This window comes from Lithobates pipiens, unplaced genomic scaffold (assembly GCF_037356315.1).
Source record: "Lithobates pipiens isolate NorthernLeopardFrog02 unplaced genomic scaffold, aLitPip1_a1.2 Scaffold_8, whole genome shotgun sequence".
NCBI lineage: Eukaryota > Metazoa > Chordata > Amphibia > Anura > Ranidae > Lithobates > Lithobates pipiens.
Genome location: NW_027507903.1, coordinates 550228609 through 550251675, shown reverse-complemented (window position 1 = coordinate 550251675; position 23067 = coordinate 550228609). Strand labels below are relative to the sequence as shown.

Sequence of the window (23067 nt, the reverse complement as noted above, 5' to 3'; positions counted from 1 at the left end):
CACCAGGGCGTTTTACAGGCGCTATAGCGTTAGAAATAGTGGCTGCAATCCGCCCTAAAAAAGCTGCACCATTGTTTGTAGTGTGAAAGCCCGAGGGCTTTCACACTACAGCGGTGCGCTGACAGGACGTCAGGGAAAAGTCCTGCCAGCAGCTTCTTTGGAGCAGTGAAGGAGCAGTGTGTTTACCGCTCCTCCACCGCTGCTCCCCAATGAAATCAATAGGGCAGCGCTGTAATACCGCTGGCAAAACGCCGTTATTGCGGCGTATTGCCAGCGGTTTTAACCCTTTCTCGGGCACTAGCGGGTGGTAAAAGTGCCCCGCTAGCGGCCGAAATGCGCCGCAAATCCGCTGTAAATCGGGCGGTAAAACGCTGCTAAAAATATCGACGTTTTCCCGCCCACGCTAAGGGCGGTGTGGTGTGAAAGGGGTCTTAATACTGTTGGTTCCCTTTTACTAATATATTTACACGTATCCGGGAGCACTACAGCTAGGATTAGTCTCCCCTTTCTTTCTCTGCAAGATATACACTTGAAGTGTTTGTATATTGTATGAGAATTTTTTTTATATCTCTTCTGTTTAGGGGATCCCCTCCCTGCCGGCTTTACCCGATCCTTGTGGATTTCTCAGGGAACAGCTGCGCTTCCTGCACCACACATTTTTCCCTTTCCCTCCCCCCTTTATCCCTCCCCGTCATTGGCAAACAACATCTTTCTTTACTCTGCACAATTTGAGGAATCAAACTAATCCTCTATCATTTGCAACATGACGTAGTATTAATACGGATTTTGGAATTTGGGATGCCATGGATCCCTGCACAAAAGTGGTTTCTAACACGCATGCATGGCTACTTTTTCTCTGTGAGTATTCTCTATAATTTTTGATCAGCCCTGTAATTAATTTCCATGCTATCTTTCTCTTTCCAATAATATGCTCATATGATATCACAATGCATTTTACTCATTTATCTTCACACTAGAAGCTTACCTTTTATTTTCCCTGAAGAAGGTATCCAACAAATTATTCCGAAACATGTTGGGCTTCCTCTAAACTCAGTGGTCATCAACCCTGCCCTCAGGGCCCACTAACAGGCCAGGTTTGCAAGATAACTGAAATACATCACAGGTGATATCATTTGCTGCTCAGTGATTGATGTATTCTAGTCTGCATCTCCCCAAGGTAATACATAAAACCTGGCCTGTTAGTGGGCCCTGAGGACAGGGTTGATGACCACTGAGCTAACTCATATGAATGATTTGGCCTCTTATTGTGTTTCCTCTCATATGACTCAGATGTCAGCTGTATATATGTTGTAATTCAACCATATTTTGGTCTTGCTTTTACTATCAAGATTTTATATGTAATATAATTGTATAATAAAATGTTGTTACTTTTTCATATTTGGCGTACTATCTATCCCTTCTACTTTTCTACTGGTATTATCCCCTGCCCATACAATCCATTGGTCACATTTCTCCATTTATTATGAGACATGATTTAGGGCACTTGAGAGTAGTGATGGCCGAACGGTTCGCCCGGCGGTCGTTTCGCGGCGAATTTCCGACTTTCGCCGTCCGCGGGTTCGAACGCCTTTTTCCGTCGTTCGCCCCGGCGGACTTACGTGTTTAATGTATACAAGAACTTTAACCTTTCGTGACACGTTTATCATGTGTTACAGGACAACCAATTGAGACATGACAGCTCATGGACACTTGGACATTCCCCCTAACCTATAAATACACCCGATCCGGTGGCCATTTTACATTCTTTCTTCTGTCACTGTAGGGAAAGGATCCTGTGTGGAGTAGGGACAGAGAAAACGCTAGCTATTTGGTACACAAAAGTTCTTTTCAGGACTGGTATAGGTGTTAGGTCAGCAGCCTGAGTTTCTTTTGTCAGTTTAGATAAAGGGACAGAGCGCTGTATGCTGCTATTTTAGGGACAGCTCAGCCAGATTAGTCTTTCTTCATCATCATCATCATCATCATCATTAGCTGTTACTATCAGGTCCACAAAAGAGCTGTTCCAGCTAATCGTTCCAGCCTACTCTTTTTTGCCAATTTGTATAGGGACAGGCAGGAAGCAGTGTGTCAGGCAGTGAGGATAATTTTAAAGACTTGCTGTTACTATTAGTTCCACAAAGGTTCTTTTCAGGACTGGTATCAGTGGTACGGTAATAGGCTTGTACACGTATAATATTCTTTCTTCCAAATATAGAAAGAATATTATACTTGACTGCTGCCCTTCTGCTGCAGTCTGCTAATCATTCACAACTCACTTGTTCCACAAAAGTTCTTATAAGGACTGGTAACTTGGTCTGTCTAGGGTGCTACGGTACATAGGCTTGGGTGCGGTACAGTCTGCTGTTCTGTAAGGACCGCTATCGGTCCACAATAGATAGGGTTGCCGTGCACTACTGCTGACCGCTGCCCTATACTGCAGCAGTCCTTCAGCGGTATAGGGACTGACGCACAGTCTGCTAAACACTAATACACAACCTGCTTGGTCCACAAAAGTTCTTATAAGGACTGGTAACTTGGTATAGGGTGCTACGGTACATAGGCCTGAGTGCGTTACAGTCTGCTGTTCTGTAAGGACCGCTATCGGTCCACAATACATAGGGTTGACGTGCACTACTGCTGACCGCTGCCCTATACTGCAGCAGTCCTTCAGCGGTATAGGGACTGACGCACAGTCTGCTAAACACTAACACACAACCTGCTTGGTCCACAAAAGTTCTTATAAGGACTGGTAACTTGGTATAGGGTGCTACGGTACATAGGCCTGAGTGCAGTACAGTCTGCTGTTCTGTAAGGACCGCTATCGGTCCACAATACATAGGGTTGCCGTGCACTACTGCTGACCGCTGCCCTATACTGCAGCAGTCCTTCAGCGGTATAGGGACTGACGCACAGTCTGCTAAACACTAACACACAACCTGCTTGGTCCACAAAAGTTCTTATAAGGACTGGTAACTTGGTATAGGGTGCTACGGTACATAGGCCTGAGTGCAGTACAGTCTGCTGTTCTGTAAGGACCGCTATCGGTCCACAATACATAGGGTTGACGTGCACTACTGCTGACCGCTGCCCTATACTGCAGCAGTCCTTCATTGGTATAGGGACTGACGTACAGTCTGCTAATCACTAACACACAACCTGCTTGGTCCACAAAAGTTCTTATAAGGACTGGTAACTTGGTATAGGGTGCTACGGTACATAGGCCTGAGTGCAGTACAGTCTGCTGTTCTGTAAGGACCGCTATCGGTCCACAATACATAGGGTTGACGTGCACTACTGCTGACCGCTGCCCTATACTGCAGCAGTCCTTCATTGGTATAGGGACTGACGTACAGTCTGCTAATCACTAACACACAACCTGCTTGGTCCACAAAAGTTCTTATAAGGACTGGTAACTTGGTATAGGGTGCTACGGTACATAGGCCTGAGTGCAGTACAGTCTGCTGTTCTGTAAGGACCGCTATCGGTCCACAATACATAGGGTTGCCGTGCACTACTGCTGACCGCTGCCCTATACTGCAGCAGTCCTTCATTGGTATAGGGACTGACGTACAGTCTGCTAATCACTAACACACAACCTGCTTGGTCCACAAAAGTTTTTATAAGGACTGGTAACTTGGTATAGGGTGCTACGGTACATAGGCCTGAGTGCAGTACAGTCTGCTGTTCTGTAAGGACCGCTATCGGTCCACAATACATAGGGTTGCCGTGCACTACTGCTGACCGCTGCCCTATACTGCAGCAGTCCTTCATTGGTATAGGGACTGACGTACAGTCTGCTAATCACTAACACACAACCTGCTTGGTCCACAAAAGTTCTTATAAGGACTGGTAACTTGGTATAGGGTGCTACGGTACATAGGCCTGAGTGCGTTACAGTCTGCTGTTCTGTAAGGACCGCTATCGGTCCACAATACATAGGGTTGCCGTGCACTACTGCTGACCGCTGCCCTATACTGCAGCAGTCCTTCATTGGTATAGGGACTGACGTACAGTCTGCTAATCACTAACACACAACCTGCTTGGTCCACAAAAGTTCTTATAAGGACTGGTAACTTGGTATAGGGTGCTACGGTACATAGGCCTGAGTGCGTTACAGTCTGCTGTTCTGTAAGGACCGCTATCGGTCCACAATACATAGGGTTGCCGTGCACTACTGCTGACCGCTGCCCTATACTGCAGCAGTCCTTCATTGGTATAGGGACTGACGTACAGTCTGCTAATCACTAACACACAACCTGCTTGGTCCACAAAAGTTCTTATAAGGACTGGTAACTTGGTATAGGGTGCTACGGTACATAGGCCTGAGTGCGTTACAGTCTGCTGTTCTGTAAGGACCGCTATCGGTCCACAATACATAGGGTTGCCGTGCACTACTGCTGACCGCTGCCCTATACTGCAGCAGTCCTTCATTGGTATAGGGACTGACGTACAGTCTGCTAATCACTAACACACAACCTGCTTGTTCCACAAAAGTTCTTATAAGGACTGGTAACTTGGTATAGGGTGCTACGGTACATAGGCTTGAGTGCGGTACAGTCTGCTGTTCTGTAAGGACCGCTATCGGTCCACAATAGATAGGGTTGACGTGCACCACTGCTGACCGCTGCCCTATACTGCAGCAGTCCTTCAGCGGTATAGGGACTGACGTACAGTCTGCTAAACACTAATACACAACCTGCTTGGTCCACAAAAGTTCTTATAAGGACTGGTAACTTGGTATAGGGTGCTACGGTACATAGGCTTGAGTGCGGTACAGTCTGCTGTTCTGTAAGGACCGCTATAGGTCCACAATAGATAGGGTTGACGTGCACCACTGCTGACCGCTCACCTATACTGCAGCAGTCCTTCAGCGGTATAGGGACTAAGAGTTTTGTCACAGGGTCATTTAAAAAATGACATGCAGAGGAAGAGGCAGGCCCTTCCGCAGGGGTGGTAGGGGTAGGGCAGGAGCAACAGGCTTGAGCCAAAGTGGGAAGTTGCAGAAGGTGCGTTCAATTACTTTAAAGGATGCACCAGACTTGGTTGAGTGGCTCGCTCAGCCTTACTCTTCTGCACCCTCCTCATCCTCTCGATCTGCACCCTCTTCTTCACTCTCTGCTATGTGCACCCCCAAAGACACTACCACCAACAACACGACCACCACCACCACCACCACATACCTTCCGCTTGAGTCACTGGAATTATTTTCCGATCCATATCAAGAGGACATTTCTGATGCGCAGCCACTCTTGGTATTGGATCAGGAAGAGGAGGTAGCAACAAGCGCTACTCAGCAGTCTGACGCCAGTACCCAGATCAGCCCAAGGAGGAGGTTGGTCCCCGGTGTTGCTGCCTACTCCGAGATCTCTACTTATAGCGGTGGGGAAGGTGACGTTGATGATGACGTGTCTAGTGATGTCACGTGGGTGCCCACAAGAGAGGAAGAGGAGGGGAGTTCAGAGGGAGATATGGACCAGCAGATAGGGAGGAGAAGCAGCAATGACTTACATTGCACAGCAGGGACAAAGCAGACTGCAAATGTATCAGGAGCGAGTCATCGACCATGTACGGTCACATCTGGCGCTCCCAGGACACCGGCACATGGCTCCGCAGTGTGGGCTTTTTTTAACGTGTCCGCTGCTGACAATAGCGTTGCCATCTGCAATCTTTGCAGTCAACGCGTTAGTCGCGGTAAGCCCAATACTCACCTAGGGACGACCGCCTTAAGAAGGCACATGAGCAGCCATCACCGAGCCCAGTGGGAGCAACGGAACACACAAAGCCACACTGCAGGCTCTCACCGTCCAGCCTCGTCTTCTACTTCTCCTTCTCCTCTCTCCTCACAATTGTCCTCCACTCCACCTTCCATCACGCCAAGCTCACATTTTTCTGCAAAAAGGCAGGCTTCCGTGGGCCTAATGTTTGAGCGTAAAAAAATGATGACGCCGGATAACCATCTTGCCCAACGGTTGGCGGCTGGCTTGTCAGAACTCATAGCCCGCCAACTACTGCCATATAAACTGGTGGACTCGGAGGCCTTTCGCAAATTTGTGGCCATTGGAACACCACAATGGAAGGTCCCAGGAAGGAAGTATTTCTCAGAGAAGGGCATCCCAGAGCTATATGGCCATGTTCAGCGGCAAGTGAATGTATCTCTGGCACACAGTGTCGGTGCCAAGATACATCTGACCACAGACACGTGGTCTAGCAAACACGGGCAGGGAAGGTATATCAGTTTTACTGCCCACTGGGTGAACCTTCTGACGGCCGTCAAGCATGTAACCCGTGGCACCCGTGTAGATTTGGTTTTACCGCCACGGATTGCATGCAGGCCTGACTCTTCTTCTCCTCCTCCTACTCCATCCTCCTCCCTCTCCTCCTCAGCTGCCTCCTCCTTTTCCGCTGCTAGCGTCTCTTCCACTGCACCGCCCAAGCTCCCCAGAACCTATTCCACATGCCAGGTGAGACGTTGCCATGCCGTGCTGCGTCTGTTGTGCCTGGAAGCAAAGAGCCACACTGGCCCGGCACTCCTTTCAGCTTTGCGTTCACAGGCAGATGAGTGGCTAACACCGCTCAATTTGACAGTTGGTAAAGTGGTGTGTGACAACGGTGCCAATCTGCTTAGCGCATTGAAACAGGGCAAAATCACGCACGTGCCGTGCATGGCACACGTCTTAAACTTGGTCGTGCAGCGATTCCTTGTCAAATACCCTGGGGTCCAGGACATCTTGCGGCAGGCAAGGAAAATCTCGGCCCATTTCAGAAGATCTTACACGGCCATGGCTCGCCTTGCTGACATTCAGCGGCGACACCATCTGCCGGTCAGACGTCTTATTTGCGATTGCCCGACGCGATGGAACTCAACCTTCTATATGCTTGATAGGCTGCTCCAGCAGAAACGTGCAGTTAACGTCTACCTGTATGAACTCTGCGAAAGAAACGGTTCTGGGGAGCTGGGTTTTTTTTCACCGCGCCAGTGGCTGCTCATGCGCGACACATGCAGACTTCTGCGGCCATTTGAGGAGATCACCAAACTGGTCAGTCGCAGCCATGGCGCCATCAGTGACATGGTACCTTATGCCTTCTTTCTGGAGCGTGCATTGCGTCGTGTCATTGATCAGGCTGTGGAGGAGCAGGAGCGGGAAGATGAGGAAGTCGCAATGCTGGATGAATTCCCAGGGGGGGCTACTCTATCTGAGACAAGTCAACAACAGGAGTCTGATGAGGAGTCAGAGGAGGATGGTGCCGGGGCGGATGAGCAGGAGCAAGAAGAGCATGCTTTAAACCTTTCTGGGATCCCTGTTGTGCGAGGATGGGGAGAGGAGAATGAAGAGGACGACATTATCCTGGATGATGAGCAGGAGCCAGGCCACCACACCGCTTCCACTTTAGTGCAAATGGGGGCCTTCATGCTCCAGTGTTTTAATAGGGACCCCCGTATAAAAAGCATGAGGGTCAAGGACCAGTACTGGGTGGCAACGTACTTAGACCCCCGGTACAAACACAAAATGGCGGAAATGTTACCGCCGTCGCAGAGGGCTGTCAGAATGCAGCACTTCCAGGCCTTGCTTCGAGAAATGCTGCATTCTGCTTTTGCGTGCGCTGGCAGAGGAGCAATTCCCACTCCCAGAGAAGGATTTGCGGGTACCAATCCAACAGCGCCTGCAAGAAGAGGCCGGTTTGAAGATGTGTTGGTGACTTCGGATATGAGGTCATTCTTTCAGCCGACCCATCGACAGGTGTCATCCGGATCCAGCATCAGGGAACGCCTAGACCGTCAGGTGTCCGACTACATTGGGTTAACGGCCGATGTGGACGCTCTGAGGAGTGATGAACCCCTAGACTACTGGGTGGGCAGGCTTGACCTCTGGCCAGAGCTTGCCCAATTTGCAATCGAACTGTTGGCTTGCCCCTCATCCAGTGTCCTGTCCGAAAGGACGTTCAGCGCAGCAGGGGGGATTGTGACCGATAAGCGTACTCGCCTAGCTCACCACAGTGTTAACTACCTCACATTTCTAAAAATGAATGAGGCATGGATCTCGGAGGAATTCAACACATGTGATCAGTAGACCATGTATATGTCTATAAACAATTTTTGGAATCAAGCACACAGACCTTCTTAATTCATTTGGCTCACTTCCCTGACCCAAAAAAGCACACCGTACTATATGCCCCTACCCTCCTCTTTGAAGAGGTTGAGCGGTGTCATATTTCTACTGGGGCTGCTTATTATGAGGGGTTCCCACCATCCCTGTGCTGTGCTGACTTCCTCCTGGGTGTTCTTATTATGAGGGGCTCCCACCATCCCTGTGCTGTGCTGACTTCCTCCTGGGGGTTCTTATTATGAGGGGATCACACCATCCCTGTGCTGTGCTGACTTCCTCCTGGGGCTGCTTACGGTGCTGCTGTCAGCGCTGTATGTCACGGAGCTGCTGTCAGCGCTGTATGTCACGGAGCTGCTGTCAGCGCTGTATGTCACGGAGCTGCTGTCAGCGCTGTATGTCACGGAGCTGCTGTCAGCGCTGTATGTCACGGAGCTGCTGTCAGCGCTGTATGTCACGGAGCTGCTGTCAGCGCTGTATGTCACGGAGCTGCTGTCAGCGCTGTATGTCACGGTGCTGCTGTCAGCGCTGTATGTCACGGAGCTGCTGTCAGCGCTGTATGTCACGGAGCTGCTGTCAGTGCTGTATGTCACGGAGCTGCTGTCAGCGCTGTATGTCACGGAGCTGCTGTCAGCGCTGTATGTCACGGAGCTGCTGTCAGCGCTGTATGTCACGGTGCTGCTGTCAGCGCTGTATGTCACGGAGCTGCTGTCAGCGCTGTATGTCACGGAGCTGCTGTCAGTGCTGTATGTCACGGAGCTGCTGTCAGCGCTGTATGTCACGGAGCTGCTGTCAGCGCTGTATGTCACGGAGCTGCTGTCAGCGCTGTATGTCACGGTGCTGCTGTCAGCGCTGTATGTCACGGAGCTGCTGTCAGCGCTGTATGTCACGGAGCTGCTGTCAGCGCTGTATGTCACGGAGCTGCTGTCAGCGCTGTATGTCACGGAGCTGCTGTCAGCGCTGTATGTCACGGAGCTGCTGTCAGCGCTGTATGTCACGGTGCTGATGTCAGTGCTCTGTATTACGGTGCTGCTGTCAGTGCTCTGTATCTCCTGCACCCTCTTGTTTGCCTACCCTGGTCCCTGACCTTCCCTCTCCTCCATTGCCTTCATTAGCTCCATAGTCCTGAATTGTCAGAACAATTTCCCAAATAAAAAAAAAATGCTTGTAGTTATCGATCCCAAATTCACCTCATACATGTATTATGCTATTGTCCAGGTGGTGGGACTACGTGCTACCCCCTAATAATTACCCCGTGGCCGCAAATTCGACCTAAAGGTTTGCGAAATTCGCCTCCCATTGAAGTCAATGGAGCCCGCGGCGAACGGTCGTTTTCGCGAACGTTTGTGCCCGTTCGCGTTTCGCGTTCGCGAAACGTCCCGTCGGAAGTTCGTCCATCACTACTTGAGAGGATGTCTGGAAGTTTGGAGGCCATGTCTTGGTTCTTTCTGGAGAGTGGTGAATGGGAAGTCGCCATGTAGTCAGTATCTGGATTCTCCCAACCAGGAGCAGAATAGCATTGTTGACTGTGCTCCTTTGAGCATTCCTCTTTATTGTAGCTGAGTTGAAATCGAAGAACATTTGGTCCTCTGTGTGGAGTAAGGCTCCTAGAATTCCTGTGGAAACTTCAATCCTAATATGATACTCCTACTTTGAAGTGAAAAGTTACTGTTGTTAATTCTGTGCATAACATAATAACAATCCAGGTAAAAAAAAATTAAAAAATGGACCTTAAATACAGTTGTGTGGACATTGAACACTCTTTTACATCAAAAAGAGCACCTGCTCTAAAGATTATACAGTTACTTTAGAAGGGAAATGTCGAAAGAGAAGTCAAAAGTGCAGAGAGGGAGGAGACCACTGGAGAAGCAACTGGGGCAAGAAAACATAGGTGTAATCAGACAACTTGATGTCCTTCCTGTGAGAATTTGAAGTTCATCTACGAAAGTCTGGAGAGAAAGAAAGGGATGGCTGATCTGCTGGGTACATGGGAGAGGCAGGGATGAAATGCCCATAAAACTGAGCCTAGCCTAGGGATTTCCTGTACGTGGCAAATTAGGCAAGCACTAAGGGAGTCAGCTGCATGAGGCCTAGTGAGGTTCTGCCCATGGTAAAGAAAAGCAAATGGCATTGGGCACAGCACATACTTTCAGACAAGCATCCCCTCTACCTAATATATACAGTTCATCCAGGACAAAAAAACACAAAACAGCTAGGTGGTATCAATTGTAAGATCAGCTGTACTATCAGCAAAACAACAAAGAATAAGGTGCATTTAAAAGCTTGAAATAAGGAACATACCTGGAAAATAAGATGGAGTTATGGGGTATGGTCAAAACCAGAAAATACATTATGGGCAAATTGGAGGGTAGGATCATTGGGCCACAAATATGGTATATAGTAAGAATATTAGTCATTTTTTCCTCAGTTGCAGTGCTCTGTTCACTGACAAGGTAGGTTGCATCAACTAGTCCCCCATCGGCTGAAGGCCATGGCTAGTATATGCCAGAAGGTTATTCCATCAATCTCTTCCCTGTAATCCAGCGTGGCCACAGCTGTCCATGAAATCACTGAATCAGAGCGGTTGGCACTACCAGTCCAAGAAGGATTCCATAGAATGTACACAAGCACTTGAAAGCGAAGCCTCCAGGACTAAGAGGTCACATATGGAACAACATAATTTCCAGGGAAGGTTCCAAATTGATGTGTTCTCCAGCAGACACCTGAGAAAGGTAAAGATGGATGACTTACACATTCCGATGATATATTTTATAATGTCAGGATCTTTTATTCCAGTTCAGAGTCACTTACCTACATACCACCCATCCTCACACTGCTGTGTCACAGTCACCACATCCCCTGCCAGCAACTGCAGCTCATCTGAGTTATTAGGAGAGAAAGGAAATACTGCTCGGTACCTAAAAACAACAAGAAATTATATTTCTTGATTAACATCTTCAGTAATATAACCCTACATACATCATTGGCTCCACTGTAAAATCATGATAGGGACAACAATTCCTGATCTTTACATTTTAGGAACATCTCAACTGTAAAGATTTAGCTAAAAAAAGGCTATAAGAAGTAGTCCCCAGTAATGTCTGTGGTCTCCATGCAGGTGAATACTGATTTGCCATGCATTCTTCTGTACTGTGCTCTGTGTAGAGCCGGTCATCTTGGTATTGGAGAATATTTTACTACCTCATGTCAGAGCTGCTCCTCTGATTCAGTTGCGACCTGTCCATTAGGGACATAGGGATGCCGCCCCCTAATCTATGTGCCTGGCCCCTAATCTACAGGCAGAGCGCTGGACCCAGGGTTTATTTTTATTTTTTAAGCACATAATTAGAGCCTAAGGCTCTAATTGGCTTAAAAAAAAGGGTGGCTTCGGGGCGTAGAGGACTGCGCCCTGAGCCCACCCAGTTGTGTGACAGTAGCAAATTAATATTCGCTATTGTCTTCCTGATTCTCCTCCTGGGTCCTGAGACATGATTGGCTGAGAGGAGAAGCGTTCATATTGGCCACCGCCAAGGAGGAAGCTGCCGTCATGCCCGAGACGACGGTTGCCCATGTGAAAGTTTTTCACAGCAGCTACAGAGAAGACCTAAAGCTATTAACCCTGCAGTGCCAGAAGTTCCAAAAAAGGAAGAAGACAGGCCACCCCTGCACAGAAGGTTTTGAGTGGTTCCACCTGTTTGCATGATGTGGGACATACTTCATTATGGTTAAGTTAGGTCACAAAAGTGATAAAGAATGTGTTGTTTTTTTCATGGCTCAGCTTTAATTGCACCAAACTGGCAATATAAGTGCAAAGCAAGCACCCGAAGCTGACTGCCAACATCTTTCATATCTTTTTGACTTTATGAATGACCTGGGCTACGGGGTTCCCATTAGAGAGTACTGTATGTGTAAGTACTCCCAATTACATGCTGCCTACTCCCAATACCTTGGTGTGCAACCCCCAGGTTCTTGGAAACCATCCCCAATGCAGTGTGGGTGGTTTGTGGATTTGATTGGCGGTATGCCTTCTCGATTCTTTAGCTAAGATATGCATGTGAGTTCTTGGGACTCCCAGACCATGCTTAAGATCCATTTAAATAATCTAACACAACCTGTAAGCTATGGGTGCTCCAAATATCACAAAAAATTAAGTAAATGGTAACGCTTCTATCAAAAAAAAAAAAAAATGGTATTTGGTGTAGATAATTTTTATTATGCATAGGCTGCAATGTAACATCTAGAGATTCAACTTGGTGAGCTCCCCTACCAATAAAATGTCCTATTATGCTCTCGTTTGCTAAACGACAAGTTTTTAGAGTTTGTAGCTAGACCTAAAACACAAAATGATTTAGCCAAAAATGGCAGAATCTCAAAAAAAAAAGTCTCCTCGCCCAAAGGGATTTGAAAGACAGCTAACAAGTATGACGGATAGTCCCCATCATCCATATGTCTTTCTAACATAACTTACATAGTCCCCTGGAGCTGCTGCAGTTTATTGGATGCAGGTGCCTTGACAACACATGGCTTTTCTCTGAGTGTGACACCATCGGAGACCTGATAAGGAAAATAAGTTATTTGGTCTAAATATACTGTTTATGTAGTAAAGCAGTTTTAAAATCAGATCGGATTATGTTTTTGGAAAATCCGATCGTGTGTGGGCTCTATCGGACTTTTTCTGCCGGATAAAGCTACACACTGGATTACTGCACAGATCTGGAAGAAGTATATAAGTAACTCAAGTAAGAATTCACATGCTTCTTGTATTTAGACAATATTAGCTTATCCCAGAGTTCAACTGTAAGTCTTTAAAGTGAATGCATATTCAAAATTTTTTATGGTTTTGGAATTAACAGAATTGCTATCAAATTTTTATTGCGGTCTGTGTTCCTACTAGATAGATTTACTGTTCTGCTTGTCTTATTTGACCACTGTCAAAAAAACAAATATATAAACCTTTACCGCTGTATTCAAACTTTGGCCTGGTTCACACCTATGCAGCTTGCTTTTGGTCCGTTTCCGCAGTGCTTTTTGCTCGGCATTTTGCTTTTTTGAACACCGCAAATTTCGCTTTGGATTTTTTTATGCTGTTTTCTTTTCAACCAATTTGTTGTTGGCTAGATAAAAAAAACACGTGAATTGTGGTGAAATTGTGTCAAAAACACACTATGGGGGTTATTTATGAAAGGCAAATCCACTCTGCACTATAATTGCAAAGTGCACTTGGAAGTGCAGTCGCTGTAAATATGAGGGGTAGATCTGAAATGAGGGGAAGCTCTACTGATTTTATCATCCAATCATGTGCAAACTAAAATGCTGTTTTTTATTTTCCTTGTATGTCCCCCTCGGATCTACAGCGACTGCACTACCAAGTGGATTTGCCTTTCGTAAATAACCCCCTATATGCTTTTCTGCAGCTTCTCCATTGAATTCTATTGAACCAAAAAAGCACCGTTTTGCATTAAAAAAAAAAAGTCAGACTCTTTCCAAAAATGCAGCGGCTGAAAAAAGTATTGATGGATGTGAACGTGTCCCATATGAAAAAATGTTAAATGAACTGTAGTGCGTTTCTGCAAAACGCACCAAAAAAACGCATTCATGTGAACCAGGCCGAAAACAAAACTAATTTTTCCTGTTCCTAACAGGCCTGAACGGCCAATTTCCAGGCCTCAAGCACTGGCACATGGAGCAGGGAGGAACTTGCTAAGTCCTGTAAAAGATTTAACTTTTATAAAGTCAAAACTGGGGAGTCTCGGGGTGGTCTGGCTGAAATTTGAAGTGGTAAAGAGCAAGGGGTAGGCAAATAGGGGCAACCTACAAGGTCTGTAGTTCCAAAACTTGTTAATGTGCCCTGTATATGGGCAAGTACGGGTACACTTTTTATAATGGCCAGTTTTCTTGCCAAGTAATACCTTTACAGTTGGCTTACTTGAGTCACAAACTACCTTCTCCTTTCTATGAAACCAATCAGATTCTTCTTTCTTTTCAATCATATAACACTTGAGCAAAGACATTGAGAATCTGGTTTCTATAGAGAACAGGTCCTCCCTCAGTCCATATCTAGGTTGAGTGTCAGTGTGTTAGATATTATTAGTACCGACCTGCGCTATAGGCTTTGTACTTTTCATTGCCTTAACTTGAGGGATCTCAGTCTTTTTCTCCAAAGGCCAATCTTTGATCTGCACATAGTTTGCTGGAAACAGACCAAGACGCGGAGAACCTTCAACTCGCCCTTCAAACCACCTACCATCCACCCTGCGAGTTATGGAGACAAGCTGACCCTGTTACAGAGACAACAAAAGAGGCACATTGACACACATACAAGGACCAACACAGTTAGGGGGATCTGAGGGGGTACAGCACATGCAGGGATTAGACTGATCACAGACTGAATACAGTGTTATTTGGACATGAGCACATGAAAAAATACATAATTTTATGTTTAGCGTGTTACAATGGTGACCCATACAATGCCAGTAACACACAGAGCTGAATTTCTGTATAGCCACCATAGGCTATGACCAGGGCCAGCGAGGCTGTCAGGGGCCACATGTGGCACCCTACTATGCCCTGAGCTGCCCGCCATGGTGGAGGTTGAGGATCAGCAACAAAACTGTCTTTTGGTAAGTTTAAATTTAGCCAATTAACAAATATGAGGACATTAAAAAAAAAATTATATATGCACAGTGGATATAAAAAGTCTACACACTCCTGTTAAAATGTTAGGTCTCTGATGTAAAAAAAAAATGAGACAAAGATAAATAATTTCAGAACTATTCCACCTTTTATGTGACCTGTAAAATGTACAACTCAGTTGAACAACAAACTGAAATCTTAGGCGGAGGGAAGTAAAAATAAAAAACTAACATAATGTGGTTGCATAAATGTGCACACCCTTAAACTAATACTTTGTTGAAGCACCTTTTGATTTTATTACAGACCTCAGTCTTTTTGGGTTTAAGTCTATCAATCAGCATGGCACATCTTGACTTGGCAATATTTGCCCACTCTTCTTTGCAAAAACACTCCAAATCTGTCAGATTTCGAGGACATCTATTGTACACAGCCCTCTTCAGATCACCCCATGCACTGCATGTGATTCATGTCTGGGCTCTGGCTGGGCCATTCCAAAACTTTAATCTTCCTCTGGTGAAGCCATTTCTTTGATTATTTGGATGTATGCTTTGGGTTGTTGCCATGCTGAAAAATGAAGTTCCTCTTCATGTTCAGCTTTCTAGCAGAAGCCTGAAGGTTTTGTGCTAATATTGACTGGTATTTGGAACTGTTCACAATTCCCTCTACATTGACTAAGGCCCCTGTTCCAGCTGAAAAAAAAAGCCCCAAAGCATGATGCTGCCACCACCATGTGTCACGGTGGTATGATGTTCTTTTGGTGATATGCAGTGTTGTTTTTGCACCAAACATATCTTTTGGAATTATGGCCAAAAAGTTCAACCTTGGTTTTATCATTTTTGCAAAATTTAGCCGGGCTTGGATGTTTTTCTTGGTAAGAAAAGGCTTCCTTCCATCTTGCCACTCTACCCCATAGCCCAGACATATGAAGAATACGGGAGATTGTTGTCACATGTACTACACACACACACAGCCAGTACTTGCTAGATATTCCTGCAGATCCTTTAATGTTGCTGTAGGCCTCTTGCCAGCCTCCCTGACCAGTTTTCTTCTCGTCTTTGCATACATTTTGGAGGGATGGCCAGGTCTTGGTAATGTCACTGTTGTGCCATATTTTCTCCACTTGATGACTGTCTTCACTGTGTTTCATGGTATATCTAATGCCTTGGAAATTCTTTTGTACCCTACTTCTGACTGATACCTTTTAACAATGATATTCCTCTGATGCTTTGAATGAAATGTCAGGAAAGATTTACTAGAATGGCTGAACTTTATTTGGGATTAATCAGAGGCACTTTAAATTATGGCAGGTGTGTACTGACTACTATTTAACATGAGTTTGAATGTGATTCTTTAATTCTGAACACTGCTACATCCCAGTTATAAAAGGGTGTGCACACTTATGCAACCCCATCATTTTAGCTTTTTATTTTTACCCCCCCCCCCCCCAAATGATTTCAGTTTGTTTTTCAATTGAGTTGTACAGTTTATAGGTCACATTAAAGGTGGAAAAAGTTCTGAAATGATTTATCTTTGTTTCACTTTTTTACATCACAGAAACCTGACATTTTAATAGGGGTGTGTAGACTTTTTATATCCACTGTACATACAGTATATATTAAATACGGGGGGGGGGGGTCTGCCCCAGCTTTCATATATGTAAAATACATATTTTGTTAGTAAAAGTACAAACTTTACCTTGGTTACTTGGTTAACTTATGCACATTGCATAGTTTTCTTTCAAATAAAAACAGTTTATTATATTTATTGTTTAACTATATATAAATGACAGCTGTTTTTTTGTTATTGTATTCATTTAACCACTGGATGTCCACGCTATAGCCGAAAGACGGCTGCAGCACGGACGCCAATTGTCGGGAGGCCGTCCCTGGACGTCCTCCTGTTTACGTCCGCAATGCGCGCTCCCGCGGGCACGCATCGTGGAAGTTCTGTGCCGGCCGCGTCCCTGTGGACAAAATTTATGAAGAAAAATTCATAATTTGCTAAATTTTATCACAGAAACAAAGAAAAATTAGTTTTTTTTTTTTTCATTTATAGTGCAAAAAATAAAAAACCCAGAGGTGATCAAATACCACCAAATTAAAGCTCTATGTGTATGAAAAAAAGGACAACAAATTCATTTGGGTACAGTGTTGCATGACTGAGTAATTGTCATTCAAAGTGTGAGAGCGCTGAAAGCTGAAAATTGGTCTGGTCACGGGGGGGGTTTAAGTGCCCTGTTGTCAAGTGGTTAAGTTACTTATAGAGATCTGTTTTCACTTTGACCTTAAGAGTCCATGTGCACTGGGCTTAAAAATTGTTGTGTTTTTCCTGTAGAAGCAGCTCAATGTTATCCTATATTTTTATGCACATTAGTATGATTAGAGGCCCATTTTTAGCTCAGTGCTTAGAGGCAGGAAAAAAAAACCTTCTGGCGTGCGTTACTGATTGGAGCTTTCTGGCAGAAAAAAATACTAAACACTCCTAAGACCCATTTTACACTGGGGCACTTTTCAGGCATTTTAGCACTAAAAAAGTGCATGAAAAGCGCCTCTCATGCCACCCCAGTGTGAAAACCCGAGTGCTTTCACACTGGGGCGGTGCGCTTGCAGGACAGGAAAAAATTCCTGCGAGCAGCATCTTTGGGGCGGTGTGGGAGCAGGGTATACCCCGCTCCCAAAATGTCCTGCCCATTGAAATGAATGGGCAGCTCTGCCGAAGAACCTGCAAAGCGCCTGAAAAGCGGGAGCTATTAACCCTTTCTTTGGCTGATAGCGGGGGTTAAAAGCACCCCGCTGGTGGCCGAAAAGCGCAGCCAAAACAACGTCCGCACCACCCCAATGTGAAAGGGGACCAAGCTCTCCTAAACTCCCATACAGGGGAACTGGCATTTTTTTAGCCTGGTGTGCATGGACCCTATCAAGCAAGTTCTGTTAATCAGTGTAAAAAACAAGAAAATCTTAAATCCATCATAATTCTTAATGAAAAAAGCTTCCTTTTTGGTGCATACTTTTTGTATTAGGAATTATCACATAGAGCAGAGTATATACTAAATAAGAGGGTACATATAATATAATATAGAGCAATTTATATAGTGTGCAGGTTTTAGTGCTAATACTGTATGTGAGATTTTTCTGGTGAATTCCATGTTTACTTCTACAGAACATTCGGAGAGTGGAGTATGACTATGACTATTGTTTTAAATGATATGCTACATTAAGGCTGGGTTCGCTTCTATGCAAATAGGATGTGGGTTTCCCAGCATCCAATATGCATAGCAGGAGATTGTGACCGGCTCTCTATGGAGCCAGTTCACACATCTCCGCAGCAGGTCCCGTGCGTTTTGCAGGAAAACCGCATGCTTTATTGGTCCTTTTCAGGACCAAATTCAGCCCAAAATTCAGCTGAAATTGGGCCTGAAATGGTGATCCAGCACGCACCAGACCCCTGCTGTGCAACGGATGCGGCTCATATATGAACCGAGCCTTAGGGTCTCAGTTCTGGTTGGATGGGGGTTAGGTAAGGAGTGCCGAAATAATGGTATTTCCTCTAAATTCCTGTAGGTACGTTAGCTGCCAAATACCATTCTAACTGCATTTGACTTTAATCACGCATCATTAAAGGATCTATTTATAAAATAATAGGGAAACTATGAAGGCTTCATTATCCTCGCTAGATCCTCTCAGATCCTTCTACTTTAACTGTCAACCTCCCTAGCAATTAAAGCATGGCTAAATGTTATACTTAGCAATACGTAGGTCTGTAGTGGTGGATTTTCTTATCTTTACAAATCTTTTTTTTTTTTTTTTTTTTTTAGATTTTTGAAGAAAATAATTACAATGCATAAAGAGATACAACTTACATGGTAAGCATGAGAAGTACAGGCGCTATGGGGGTGTCATTCCACAGTTTAGTAGTTTGAGCATTACATCTTGCTCAGTGTGATCACCTCAAGCAGGTCTTAGCCCCTGTACACACGGTCCGAGATTCTGCCAACCAAATCCGTCGGATTTTGTCCGTCGGATTTTGTCCGTCAGATTTAGTCCGACGGATTGTGTCCGAAACTGTTGCATACACACGGTCGGACTAAGTTGTTGAAAAATCCGATCTTTCAGAACGTGATCACGTAATTTCGTTATGATGGGACTACATTCAGGCTAGTAGCCAATAGCTTTGATGTAGGAATTTGATCTGAGCATGCATGACACTTGGTCCGATCAAAATTCTCTACACATGATCGGAGTATGTCCGATCGAACCAGTTGGTCGGGAAATATTTCCAACATGTTGGAAAATTGGGTCCGATGGATATTCCGACGGAATCAGTCTGATGCATACCACACACAGTCGGATTATCCGACAACACGGTCCGATAGGACACATTCCGACGGATTCTCCGACCGTGTGTACAAGGGCTTAGAGGAAATGACTGGATTGGATGAGGGAAGGATTAAGTGTGGGATAAGGGTAATGATTAAGTGAGGGATAAGGGGCAGAGGAGTTAATAGGAGGACCTCCCTGAGGAGCAGAAGAGTACAGAAGAGTAAAGAGAGGTTGGAGCCCATCAAGTTATGTGTAGGAGTTATTTTTATTATTCTGAGTACCTAAAAGCCAACTATGGAGGGAGCCAGGTAAATCGGAATGTTTTGTCTTGATGGTTATGAGACATGCTGAAGCGGCAACTAAAGTTCAGTTTTCTCTACCAGTCCTATATGGTAGGGGTATTCAGTTGTTTCCAAAATTTTGGTATAGTACAAACCCTGATTTCTAGAGAACAGATATCCACTAAAACAGGTTAGCTTACACGAGCAAAGCGTATGTGTATATCAAGGAATCGCGCTGGACATGAGAGGCAAGTTGTAAGATGTGCAAACAGCATGCTAGAAAAGCAGTAGACAAGCAATTGAAAAATTGTCACGTTCATACAGACCTGTGAAGTACCAGGTTTTTATACATCTGCTAAATTGTTGCTCCCTTCCATGCATAGGGAAGAAAGATCTGGGCTGTGTGCAAAACTGGTTTCCTTTTACTGGCTAGGGGGGAAGCACTTTCATGGGGTCTTGGTAAGGTGATGGAGGGGCTAGCATGAGAAACTCTTTGGTGGTGAACTGCTGTCTGCTGTTATGTGTAATTACAGTACGTTTAGGACATTAGAGAGGCGAGCTCTGGGACTGATGTGATTGTCTCTGTGCATTCTGCAATATTATATTACATGGTATAATATTCTAGTGCTGGGAAAAAAAGGGAGTGTAGGTACTCAGAAACTCAGGAGGTTGGACTACGCAATTAAAAATGTATTACTCTGGATTAAGAATCTAGAAAAACAAGTTGGGTGTCTGAACTTTGTTTCATATGTAGAGGTGTGTTTGGCAGCACAGTTTCTCTGCACGCATCTGACTGGAGCCTCACCATTGCTTTTTATGTACATGGAGATGAGGCCAGACCTATGGCAACAAGCCTGATATGTACTCTACAAAAGTCTCCTGTGCTGCCACACAAATTGTGAACAAAAGTAAAAAAAATATGAACGATTGCTGCATCTGTTGTCGTGGGTTCCCACACCAAATAATGCAATAAAATCAAATAAAACTCCACGCAGTCAAACAAAACTAGACCGTATACATATAAATCTCTTTCAAATGCATGAATGGATCCATGTGAAAAAAAAATACTATCTGAATATCTTCCATCCCAAAAGATAAAGTGCCAAGTCCAAAATAGAGCGTAGCATCCACTTATATGCAAATGATAATAAATAGTGAAAAAAGCATATATATTAATAATCCACCTCCTTTTTCTTCCATCTCAATTTGAGTCCATAAAAAAATGAAACGTGCACCAGTGAATATTCTAAATGAATCACCACCACTGAGTGCTTTTTCCACCTTCCAAACGGGCTGCTTACCTCAAATTTCGACCTATTGAAAATTAGGTCACTATGTGCCTTGCCCTTTAAATGGGCTTTGTCTCCATGCAAACTTTCATCTGTCTTTCTCCACATTTGAACACCTTTCCTCCAAAGGTAGCTCAAAAGAACCTCATTGCGCAATATATCAGCTTACCAAATCAATTTGTTAAAACAAAAAGCCTACTCACAAAATGATTGTACTTCATCAAGTGCACATAGAAAGATTGTCTTTTTAAACAAACATTTCCCCACTTTGGCTATCCAAGATGGCCAACTTCTGGTTCCTGTCATCCCATGTCACTTCCTGACGTCATCCGGCCACTCCCTTGATGCGTTTCGTCATGCAATCATGACTGTTTCTGCAATCGTTTCTATGTGCACTGGATAAAAGTTCAAAAGTGATGTAATGTATTGCATTGTATTTGTATTGAATTTTCTTTTCATTTTGCAAATCTGTTTATTGAGTTTTAAACATTTAACAAAGAAACAACATACACTGGTCATGACGACTGTTTACCTTATGTCACAATTCTGTACGAACCAAAAGTTAACTGTTACATGAAACACGACAGGGATCATATGGTATCACGATAATTTCAGTAGGCCTGCTCCATAAATAGGACAGCGTGGAGTTAGAACATGCATCTCAGAAAAATATGTTATATTCACCATTGCATAATTCTATCTATTAACGGATGGTAATGGGTTAAGTAGGGTGCGAGTCTGAGGATGTGGAGGAATCCGCCAGACATTTGGACCAGACCTTGTCATATTTTTGAGGGCATCCCCTATTAGCATAACAATCTTTGTAAAGAGGTAGGCTGTTGTTGACCAATTGTTTCCACGGGGAGAGAGGAGGGGGAGTAGGCTTACGCCAACTGAAGGCTATGGTTTTGCAGGCGTAAAAGAGAAGTAGCCCGACCAGGGTGTGGCCTGCCACCGTTGGTATTAGTTGTTCTATCAGGTCCAATATGCATATTGCCATAGAGGGTATGACGTTTAGTATCTCCTTCCAATATTCGACAATAGCCGGGCAGGTCCAAAAGATATGAGTAAAGTCACCAGGTTATTGTTCCACAATGCCAGCACCCTGGAGGAGAGGCATGGCTCATTTTGTGTATCTATGTGGGGTAAAGTATGTGCGATGGACCATCTTGAACTGGATTAGTTGGCCTCCCAGGGATCTGAAAGGGAAGTCCCATATGTTGTCCCAATCGTCATTGTCAAAGTTGGGAATGCTTTGTAGCCATTTGTTTCTGAGTTTCTCCAGGGTAGGGAGGGAGGTCATTATCAAATAGCAATAAAGTCTCGAGGTGGGCTTATTTGTACACCCGGATCTGAGGAGTCCTCCAATGTAGATTGGACGATCTAGAGGGAAGAGCTGGAGAATTGGCGACTGAAGGCATGGGAGAGTTGTAGATGTCGAAAGCAATAGTTCTGTGGGATGTTGAAATCGGAAATCAATTTGGAGAGTGGGGCCAGAGATTGATTGGATATTACTTAATCCACTGTTTTAATGTTAAATTTAGTCCAAGCGTGGGGTTCGGGCAATTTGTACATATGTTCCAGGGTGAAGTTCAACCACAAAGGGGGAAGTTGGAGAGAATGCATTTTTTGGGTATCTTTCGATTTTAAGGCCCGCTCCCATGCACGCAGGGTGGTGCGCATGGAGGGGGTCAGTGGGTATGGGGCCCTAGGACCAGGGAAAAGTAGAAATTTCAGTGCTTCCAATAATTTTACCACTGCCGCCTCAACCAAGGTAGCAGGGTTTGTCGTGTCGGGGGAGAGCCACCAAGCCACTATAACTAGCTGAGTGGCCAGAAAATATTTATATAGGTCAGGGCAGGCCAGTCCTCCCTGGGAGCATGGGCGCACAAGTGTTGACCATCCATATCTGGGGGACTGGGTTCCCCAGATAAAGGAGCCGAAGAGGCTGTGTGAAAAAGGATTTGGGAATCCATTGTGGGGAAGTAGGTAGGTAAATTGGGGTAGGATTTTCATTTTTATCAGATTTATCCGACCTAGCAATGATAAAGGTAGTGACACACCTTCAGTCTCAGCTGTGTCTCCTGAACCACTGGGGATAGATTTAGGGGTAAGAAATCTGAAGCCTGTCTCGAAATTACCACCCCAAGGTTATTTAAACTTTCAACCCATATAGAGGTATATCAGAGGGGGCGGTGGTACAAGCTGTGGGGTCTATAGGGAACAGAAGGGATTTTGACCAGTTAACCTTGAGGCCTGTGACCATGGAGAATGAGTTCAGAATCTGCAGTGCCCCTTCGAGCGAGGAGTTTGCATCGTTGAGGAAAAGGAGGAGGTCGTCTGCATACAGGGCGCCCCTCTCCTCCAGCCAGCCAATGCGCAGGCCCTTGATGTGTTGGGAGGTGCACAGGGCCTCCACCAGTGGTTCCATTGCAATGGCGAA

General features: G+C 45.1%; 1 protein-coding gene across 7 annotated transcripts in view; it reads right to left on the bottom strand.

Annotated features, from left to right (window-relative positions):
* Positions 1–10324: 10324 nt before the first annotated feature.
* SORBS3 (sorbin and SH3 domain containing 3) overlaps positions 10325–23067 on the bottom strand; it is an 88898-nt gene continuing 76155 nt past the window's right edge. For 6 of the 7 annotated variants that reach the window (XM_077469854.1, XM_077469848.1, XM_077469849.1 and 3 more), the window contains exons 13-16: positions 14201–14380; positions 12571–12656; positions 10914–11020; positions 10325–10825 (exon numbers count right to left, since the gene is read on the bottom strand). In XM_077469854.1, coding sequence (XP_077325980.1) covers positions 10755–10825; positions 10914–11020; positions 12571–12656; positions 14201–14380 — 444 coding nt within the window. In that variant the 3' untranslated portion in view covers positions 10325–10754. The remainder of the gene's footprint in view (positions 10826–10913; positions 11021–12570; positions 12657–14200; positions 14381–23067) is intronic. The other variant, XM_077469850.1, reaches the window with a different exon arrangement.